General features: G+C 37.3%; 2 protein-coding genes across 11 annotated transcripts in view; one reads left to right on the top strand and one right to left on the bottom strand.

Moving 5' to 3' along the window:
* LOC117400455 (serine/threonine-protein kinase MAK-like) overlaps window positions 1-4741 on the top strand; it is a 36831-nt gene extending 32090 nt beyond the window's left edge. For 6 of the 8 annotated variants that reach the window (XM_034000457.3, XM_059022684.1, XM_059022686.1 and 3 more), the window contains 2 exons: window positions 725-799; window positions 3600-4741. In XM_034000457.3, coding sequence (XP_033856348.3) covers window positions 725-799; window positions 3600-3760 — 236 coding nt within the window. In that variant the 3' untranslated portion in view covers window positions 3761-4741. The remainder of the gene's footprint in view (window positions 1-724; window positions 800-3599) is intronic. The other 2 variants (XM_034000460.3, XM_059022687.1) reach the window with 1 other exon arrangement.
* LOC117400456 (transmembrane protein 14C-like) overlaps window positions 1-10000 on the bottom strand; it is a 22644-nt gene that overhangs the window by 718 nt on the left and 11926 nt on the right. For 2 of the 3 annotated variants that reach the window (XM_034000467.3, XM_034000465.3), the window contains 3 exons: window positions 7399-7500; window positions 6886-6973; window positions 6703-6785 (listed from right to left, as the gene is read on the bottom strand). In XM_034000467.3, coding sequence (XP_033856358.2) covers window positions 6728-6785; window positions 6886-6973; window positions 7399-7500 — 248 coding nt within the window. In that variant the 3' untranslated portion in view covers window positions 6703-6727. Of the gene's footprint in view, window positions 1-6702; window positions 6786-6885; window positions 6974-7398; window positions 7501-10000 lie in introns of those variants that run through there. The other variant, XM_034000466.3, reaches the window with a different exon arrangement.

Here is a 10000-nt window from a genome sequence, read left to right as displayed (position 1 = left end):
TTCTACGCTGAGTCAAAGAAAGATTAACCAATGAGTCATCATTAAATGCAAATAAACAAGGCTCAGCTACTAACTGTGTTAACCAGTCAATTTTAAGTAACACTAAAGCTACATAGCTCCAAAAAGTGGCAATGACAGAATTCAGATTCACTTCCTGACAAGCTAATGCACAATTACACTTTATTGCCTTCAGTTGGGTACTAGTGCAGAACTAGCAGCACAGTGAACACTGTATTTGACAGCACTTAACTGTGTTTGAGTACCAATACCAGAAACCAAACAGCATGAAGACATAATTTTGAAGGAATTATTCCAGTGTTTCTGTGGTCTGTATTGAGTATTGCAAGCTGTGCAGTTTTCAAAAAATTAAAATTAAGAATCCCTGCGAAGTGTGCTTTTATGTAATTGAGACTGCACCATCTCTAATGCAACTGAAAATATCTCCTATAAATCATTTCAGATGCCAACACCTTGAGCAAAATCTAGCGGTAATCTTAAGATTTTGCTATAAATTTACTGTTGCAATAAATACAAAGCAGACTGAAAAGTCACTTGCTGCTTGTTTTTTGTAAATTTCACATACAACCCCAATTTTTATACCAGCATCTGTGTGATAGGCCCAAGTTCCATTTATATCATATGATGCATGTTCTTTTTTTTCTTTTTATGCTTCTTTGTTCCTCCTGCTGTTTATCTCTTCTTCCATCTCTTCTGCTTCTATCAGAGTTTACTTCTACATCCGACATACAGAATGACAAAACAAAACCATCCAACCTAAAGCCAGTTGCCAATAAGGAAGGTAAAACAACTCAACTGCAAGAAGTAGTGGTTACATTTGTTTAGTTATTTGATTCCTTAGTGGTTTCAAAATAAGGTCAAGTTATATGTATACTGTATTTAAATCAACTATTAAACTATTTGGAATAATTTGCTCTTCAATCACATTCACTGTTAATGCAAAATGTCAGATGGTTGCTCAAAACTAATCTATTTCAATATACAGTAGTCCTTTTATGAAGTTTCCACATCAGTTAAAACAGGCCTGAATCGAATGCATTTTTCCCTTTCCCTACAACTTAAGTAGGCTGTCCACAAAAACACATACATAAAAAAATTGTGAGACAGAGTACATACTTCTGACCAGGGTTGGACAAATTAACATGCAGTTAATGCAATACATTTAATTACATACTCATTATAATTAGGGCTTCTGATCTAAAACCTGATAAAACTTTATTAAAATCGGTGGATAGCCAATAAACACCGTAAAATCTGTGGAATTGGTTAATCTATTCATGTTGACTTTACCCTTTTCCCATTTAAAAAAATAAAACCTACTACAAAAATAATAATAAATAAATGCTGCTGGGCAATGTCCCGCCTTCCTGACTTGTATCTATCAATGATTAGTTCTAAATACTTTAAACCTACCCCAACTACTGAATGACAGCACATTCCTACATTTCTATTGGAGACTCCGCTTGCGAGATTTAAAACGAGATCACAATCAGGATGGAGGCTTGTTAGGGGGATTTAAAACTGTATTACAGTTAAAACACGGAGGATTTAAAACAGAATTGTGGCGAAATGTAGGACAGCAAAGGAAAGAAGGTACAACTTAATTGTGCAAGTACTGTCGAGTTACTATACATATTTTGACACACACACACAAAAAAAACGCTCAAGCATTTTGGAAAGTAACCGAAAACACTAATTTCATACAATATATATCAAAAACGAAACCCCCGAAAAAAACGATTTACATAAAACTCGAAAATAGCTAAAAATAAGCACCGAAAAATACAATTAATAAAACCAGAAAAACAGAAGCCCTAATTATAATCAATTCAATTAAATTAACAATTAATCATTTGTCTAATTTATTTAATTTAATTAACATTACCACAATTGGATAACAATTAAGACATTTATTTTTTCTATTAACTTTACTTATCTTTTTTCCATTCCCATTCTTGCAAAGCTTGTATTCAACTTCAAACATCTTAAATAAGTTGTCTACGGCAGCACAATCTGCGTAGAACTGCTTTATGATTGCAGGTACTGACTTCTTGCAATCGTTTTTTTGTGCTTCATGCTTAAGAGCCTCCATTTTAGAAAAGCAGTATTTTACATTTGAATCACTTTGTAAATTGCCTGTATTCAGTGTGCCAATACATTTTGCAAAGACAAATGAATGCGGAATCCCGGCAATCATGTTAATGCATAAAATCGTCAAAGTTAAATTAATAATGAATAACCAATTAACTAGGTAACTTAATTACGGTAATTAAATTAACATTAACAGAAAACCTTCTCAATTAAATTAAGCATTAAATTAATAATGAACAATTAACCAATCCTGCTTCTGACGGACAGTTAAAAACGCTTAGATATACAGCATGGTCTGTCGAACATTTTATTCTTTTCATTTATGGGAAGATATCCTTATCTTTAAGCAAGTGTTGAGGGTGTTTATGGACATACTAATAAATAAAAGAAACACAGCACTCTATGTACTGTAGTATTCTGAATATATAAAAAGTAAAATGTATGGAAATTAACATATGTTAAACCTAAATCATCAACTCTGTGGCAGAATTTTGATTAGTGTGATTTGAATGAATGCAACATCAATTTTAAAATGCGACTGTTAGTCAAGCTCTAGATCTTTCAACACTCGGAGCAAAATCACCCATATTTAAAAGCGGCTGGAGCTGATTTCTAGGATATTTTATTTATAACTTTTAACCACCCAGCTGCTTATCCTGCAATTTTCATGTGTATTTCCAAATGTGTCACTCCCGTGAGAATAGCGTGCAGGCGCTTATATGTGCATCTGCAAAGTTTAACAGTTGTCTGCAGTTTTGCTTTTCACTGGCCAATGGCAGCAGTCCCTAAAAAATGTGCTTGATAGACTGGATCATCTGTATATACACAGCTGAGTGAGAAATGGATGCCTGTGTATCTACAGAGAATGAAACGAGGAGATTTATTTATGTGTTGGTGTTACAAGTTGTAAGGAAGCCTTGTCAGGATTGGTACTGGTCAAAACAACCTATTTGTTTATTGTGGAGTAGTGGTTAGGGCTCTGGACTCTTGACCGGAGGGTTGTGGGTTCAGTCCCCAGTGGGGGACACTGCTGTTGTACCCTTGAGCAAGGTACTTTACCTAGATTGCTCCAGTAAAAACCCAACTGTATAAATGGGTAATTGTATGTAAAAATAATGTGATATCTGTATAATGTGAAATAATGTATAATGTGATATCTTGTAACAATTGTAAGTCGCCCTGGATAAGGGCGTCTGCTAAGAAATAAATAATAATAATAATAATAATAATACACTCCACAGCTAATAATGCATATAAGAGCGCTATACACCCGTGCCTGAAACTGGGGAAGATACTGTATATGACGTGATAGAAAATTTACGACGCAAGTTTTCTGATGTATATGTGCTAGATAAAGACGTTTAACATGGAAATTGCCAAAATAAAGGGGGAGCTGGGTGGTTTATAAAATGTCTAATATAAATTCCACATGTTAGAAATCAGGATTTTTATTTTAGAGCTAATTTGAATTGCGATTGATTTTTTTGCAGATTATGATGGGTGGAAGACCAAAGCAGCACGTTCGCAATTGTCAGGCACAAGTTTCAACACAGCTGGAAAAAATTCTGGTAATCTCTTATCCCGAGCACCACCAATCCAGCCCGTGCACGGAAGAATAGACTGGGCAGCCAAATATAGTACCCATCGGTAGCATAACTCGTTTGCTTTTTTCTATGAGGTCCACTTCTAAAATGTTTGTGGTCTGACAAAGTGCATACCAGTCACCCCTAGATAAAAGAAACAATAGCTTTGAATGTGCATGTGAATCATGTAGAGGCTTCCAACTCTTACTACTTGAAAGAGATTTTTTTTTTCTACGAATAAACTTTAATAACCAATATAAAAAATAAATACATACATCTGATTTGGTAGGTTCCTTCTTATAAATATGTTAATATTGTTTTTCATAAAGATTGCTGTAAATATGGTGGAATAAAATATATTTTGTAGCTTGTTGAAGACATTCCTTATGCCTGTGCTGCATACTAAAAATGAAGAGATTGGCCTTCCTTGGTAATCATTTTAAACATTAAAAAAATTAAACAGGGCCCTCCCAAGTGTTAAAATGCAATTTAATTAAACCCAGTGTGTAGTGAAATGACTGGAGTTTCCTACTGAACTGTTTAAATCAGTTTGAGGTTTTACATCGGTTGGCCCCATTTACTTTAAGTATTCTTATCAAATAATGGTTTAGAACCTGCATGAAATTAATTGCACTGGGCTGCATAGTTTCTTATGGAGGGGTACCTGGATCTCAGAAAGCAGTTACTAGGTGTATGTTTTCTGCACCAATCCCCAATAAAATACAGCAACTTATTAAAAAAATTCAGACACGCTAAACACTTACTGCTTTTTATGTAATTTATTCATTTCATTAAAATCATTTTTATTTGTAACTGTTGTCAAACACTGTATTAAATGTATTACAGTCTTGAAATATACTGTAGATTACTAAAATGTATGTCAAATCAATCTTTATTTAGTTGTAATAAAAAAAAATGTAATAGTTGGACGTATAGATATTACATTTTTAGATACATATGCCTATGTAGAATGTATTTCATTTTTACACAGTAATGTTTAGCATATTTTTCTTGTTTTGTATTTATTTCTTGATTAATAAAAATGTCATTGTCTCAACAATTTGTCCGAAGAGAGGTTATTTCTGACCATTGTAAACGTACGGCCCTTGCTCGGGTTCGTTGCCCCTTTAAAAATACGACCCAGGACACTGAAATGGATTTTCTTGCGCGGTTGCGCTATTTTTTTAATGAACACAAAACAAAACAAAACACACAAAATAAACACCTAGCTCTGTACGAGCACTAACTAACACACAGGAACACCCTGGCTAACACAGGACAGCTACGCTGTTTTCCCGTCCTTCCAAAAACACCGGTTTGGCACCGCACTTCCTTTTTTTCTCTGGCTACTCGGAGACAGAGCACCTCTTCTGCCTCCTTCTACTCAGCAGCCTCGAGGAGACTGCCTGCTCTCCTTTTAAACTCCCGCACCTGGATCTAATTTTTAATAACGCCCAGGTGCGGATGATAATTAATAATCAAACAATTAAACTAACCAATAATACAATTAACAAATCAATTAGAAAATTAAATGAAACAATAAAGCAACACAAATCAAACAAAAAGGTGCATTTCTCTCGCAGGGAGGTTTTAACCCCCTCCCTGCTGTCTCTCACAACCCGCTATCTCACACCATATTTACAATGACAGGATATATGGAATGCATACTGTCACACTTCTACATACGCGACCTAGCTGAAATGCTGAAATCGTTTTTTTAAAACAAATAGGGATGCCTCAAAGTTTCATTGTTATTCCCTCTATTTATAGTACTTATGGTGTGTGGCCAGCACTCCAGATAAGTTTTGGATCTGGGAGAAATGTACCCTTTAATTTTAACACTAAGACAGTAAAATGTATTTTCAGGGGGTAAAATGCAACATTACCTTGAAGTCATGAGTAATCTAGATAAATACTGTAGATTAAAAAAGAGCCTTCCATTTTTAACTGCAATGTTACTTTGAACTACTGTACAACCACGTGTGTGTTCTACAAGGTTCTTTATTGGCTCAGCGCATTTTTTCCCCCGAGGTATCACACTGACTCTCCAAATTAATTACGTTACTTATATTTGAACATTCAATTCTTAAACTCAGCGAACATGTTAAACTTCAATATCAATCCATACAGAAAAATAAAATAAGGAAATTCATTAATAAGTTCTAAAACAGTTTTTTATATTATAGGCACCTTTTTTTAGAGGTTGCCTCGGACAATGGTTCCAGACAAATTTGTAGCAGGACTGGGGTGTTTATGCTTCAACCTGTGTAGCTTCAAATTTGTCGTATTCTTACTGTGATTGGCTGCAAAGACAATAGGGCTAGCCAGAGATTGGATAACGTTTGTTGGGTTAGTTTTCTTGTGTACAGTTTCCTAGTAACAAGACACTGTATTCTGGGAGATGTAGTTGTTAGTGGAAGTTTTAGGGTAGGCAGAAAAGCTGTACAGCAAAATTGATATGCAGATTTTTACGCATCACATTTAAATGCGTATTTCGGATTTTTTAATGTGTAAAACGGCAGATACGCAGCTTATCTGGACCGCTGTGTGTGGTACAGGATAATGTGTTCTAGACATTTAAGAAAAATATATTTGTATATTAGCTTGTGCTAGAAATTCACAAGAGTGCAAAAAAATATTTTGCGATTTGTGGGGCAACAACAACCTAAAGCAAATCTGCCCATAAACTTATGGATGTATATAAGTTAGTTTTATACAATCCTATACTAATAAAAGAACAATATTGTCATAAGAGAAAGCCACAATTTATATTTAGTAATTTAACAATCTGCGTGTAGCTTTCGTTTCTGTTAAATGAGGCTCGATAATAAAAAAAACCAAAAAAAAACACATTTATTTTTATTACTGTGTAGCGTTTCGTGAATTAAAATTCCAGATTAAAACAGTAGGCTGATTGTCTACCTTTATTTGTTGTTGAATATATATATATATATATATATATATATATATATATATATATATATATATATAATTATTATTATTTATTATTATTATTATTATTTTTTTACAAAATTTTACGGCTGATGGGGCTTTTGAAGCATCTTCACTCCGATTCTCCCCAGCATCAGCACACTGCAAACAAAACCAAAAAAAAAGTGTTTAGGAAGGTTTCTGTGTTTAAAAATAATAATAATAATAATTAAAAAAAAAAAAACATATACTTGTACAGTACCTTGCACCTGCAATGAGACCAGCAGGCATAAATTTTCCAGTGTTAAAAAATCTCATTCCCATGACTCCAGTTAGGGTTCCTGATGCAACTACGAAACAAGGACACACATTGACATTCTATTAAGTTGTAAACTGGTATTTTTTAAAATAAACGTTGGCATTTGTATTGTGCACCATACAAGGTCAGTTTTTTTTTTGGTGCAGAGACCGGAAATGCATGCCATTATAGGAATCATGCAGGATAAAATCACAAATGTAAGCAAGTTTGAGTGATTGAAATTATAGTTATCATGTATGTGGCTATGTTAAAAAACATTCCCAGTTTGATGTCATGACAGACCACAGCACTTGCCCCAATACACTGTGATTAGAAAGTGGAAAGGTATGATGGGATGCACATCACCAAAAGGATCCTCATATCAACAGCAATAGCCCATGCTATGATTAGCATATAATTATGATTATGATTATGCAGAGACTGTCCAGGTACAGCGACACAGACAACTTCGCTTACCTAGAGAAATCCACACATTCTTTGGATCGTGAGACATCTGGTAGGCACCCAGACCAGCTAAACTACCAAATAGAAGGCCAGCAGCTAAGGATGGAACACTGCCTGGAAAAAAAGAAAGTTACAGGGTAGGTTTTAAAGCAGTGGTGTATATAATGTACTAAAAACAATCTTAAGTTATACAGTTATACAAAATATTTTTATAAAAAGGTATTTGTTCATGCTTTTCATGTTTGGAGACTTGACAGGACAATATATTTTGTCAAGTCAATAATGTCAAGTAGCACTGGTAAATGGTTCTTGTGGAGATAAGCTTCCTATCACTAAGTCTGTTAGTTATATGAACTACTTGCAAATTTAAACAAAAAAATGGTTATTCCTAATGATGAGTGTAGTGAAGTGGAACTATCTAGTGATTCAGTGAAGGAATATGAGAAAGGACTCAAACAGTAAAACAAATACTGTATCAGACTACTGAATGGCCTTCTTACCTGAATTTGTAAGCAGTGAAAACCAATTAGTGAAAACAATCACATTTGTGAATTTGGGAATATATTTTATAGGGCCATGGTACAACATACTACAACACACTACACTACACTACAATACTGTAATGGCGGGGCAACCGCACCGAACATGGTCTGTGTTATGGACTGGAGAAGGAGTTGGGACTCTGTATGTTACTCATAATGTGTACCTGTTTTGTGCGTTGCTGCATGTGTGAGTGTGTGTTTCACTGGCTACTGCCGACCTCTCTCTCCCTCTAATCTCCAGCAGCCTGCCTATCAGTTTCTGTGTCTGAGAATGTGTATTACATCACCGATGGAGTGGATCCACATGGGCAAAATGGGTGACGAGTGATTGGAGTCAGTATCTCTAGAGCCGAGAGTGAGCCACCCAGTGAATTTAACAATCTGCGTGTAGCTTTCGTTCAATGAGGCTCGATAATAAGAAATAAAAAAAAACATTTATTTTTATTACTGTCTCGTGTTTCGTGAATTAAAATTCCAGACTAAAACAGTAATATCTATCTATCTATAGCTACAGGAACCAGGGACTGAGGCAGATAGGTAAGTTCCTGCTTCAAGTAATTTTTAAATTAACTACATTTGATAACATTGTAAGGTGGTGTTTGAAATAGCTGAGTTAGTGTGTGATTAGTACCAGGTGAGTGGTTAAATTGAATAGAAGTTGATTTGCTATTTGATTGGTTTCCACGCAGTTTATATATATATATATATATATATTAGGCAGCCCATTTCCGCGCCAGAAAACAGAAGAGCCTCAACAAAAGAGCCGGGAGTCTAGCTGTGGGAGTCCAGCAAGGGGAGGCCTGCGCCGAGACAGGTTCGGATCTATTCGAACAGCAACAGCGCTCTGGAAGATGTCATCTACTAGTCAGGTCTGTACCCTCCACCCCACCGCTCTCACTGTGCCTATTTGTCTTGCCTGTCCTGCTATGACTGTCTCTCGCATCCCTGTTCTGTCCTCTCGCCCTCGTCCTCTGCCCTCTCTCCGCCGCTGCTCCTCCAACCCTTCTAACCTCATCCCTCTGCCTCTCCCCCCCTCCCGCACACTCTCTGGTGCACTCTGGAACTGTCACTCTTCTGCTAACAAAGCTGATTTCATTTCTGCCTTTGCCTCCTACCTCTCTCTCGATTTCCTTGCTCTCACTGAAACCTGGCTGTCCCCTGATAACACTGTAACTCCTGCTGCCCTGTCCTCTCTCTACGTCCTGTCCCATACTCCGCGTCTCACTGGACAGGGAGGTGGGACTGGTCTTCTCCTCTCTCCCTCCTTACTCTTTTCTGTCCCCTCCGATCTCTCCTCACTCTCTGTTAATACCTTTGAATTTCATGCAGTCTAACTAACCTCTCCCTGTCAACTCCTGCTAATTGTACTGTACCGCCCTCCTGGACCTCTCGCTCACTTTCTAGATGAACTCGACTATCTACTCTCCTCCCTCCCCGTTCTGTCTACCCCAACTGTCCTGTTAGGTGACTTCAATATCCATCTCTCCAACCCCAGCCACTCTGCCGGATTCCTCCCTCTCCTTCACTCCTTCGACTTCTGTCTCTCTCCATCCCCTCCTACCCACAAAGCTGGCCGTCAACTGGACCTCACCTTCTCCAGGGCCTGCTGCCCCTCCACCCTCTGTCACCCCCCTGGACCTCTCTGATCACTATTTCATCTCCTTTTCTCTGTCTCTCCCTGCTCCTCCTACCCCCACTGTCACCTCTCGCCATAACCTCCGCTCTCTCTCCCCCTCTGTCCTGGACTCCACTGCTCTCTCTCACCTCCCTCCTATCAACTCCTTCTCACAACTCTCCGTAGACTCTGCTACATCCACCCTCTTCTCCTCCCTCACCTCCTCCCTCGACTCCCTCTGTCCCCTCCCCAACACTGGCTCTCCTCTGCGCTCCGCTCAGCAAGAATCACACTGAGATCTGATGAAAAGAAATGGAAGAGAACCAAACTCCCTGCTGCCTTAGACCTTTACCGCACTCTCCTCTCCTCCTTCTCCTCTACTATCTCCTCTGCTAAATGTACATATTTCCAATCTGTAATCCAAGCCTCCACTAACAATCCACATAAACTATTCTCT

This window comes from Acipenser ruthenus, chromosome 4 (assembly GCF_902713425.1).
Source record: "Acipenser ruthenus chromosome 4, fAciRut3.2 maternal haplotype, whole genome shotgun sequence".
In the NCBI taxonomy this organism is placed as follows: Eukaryota; Metazoa; Chordata; class Actinopteri; order Acipenseriformes; family Acipenseridae; genus Acipenser; species Acipenser ruthenus.
Note: the sequence above shows the minus strand (reverse complement) of the source record. Positions and strands in the feature narration are given on the sequence as shown.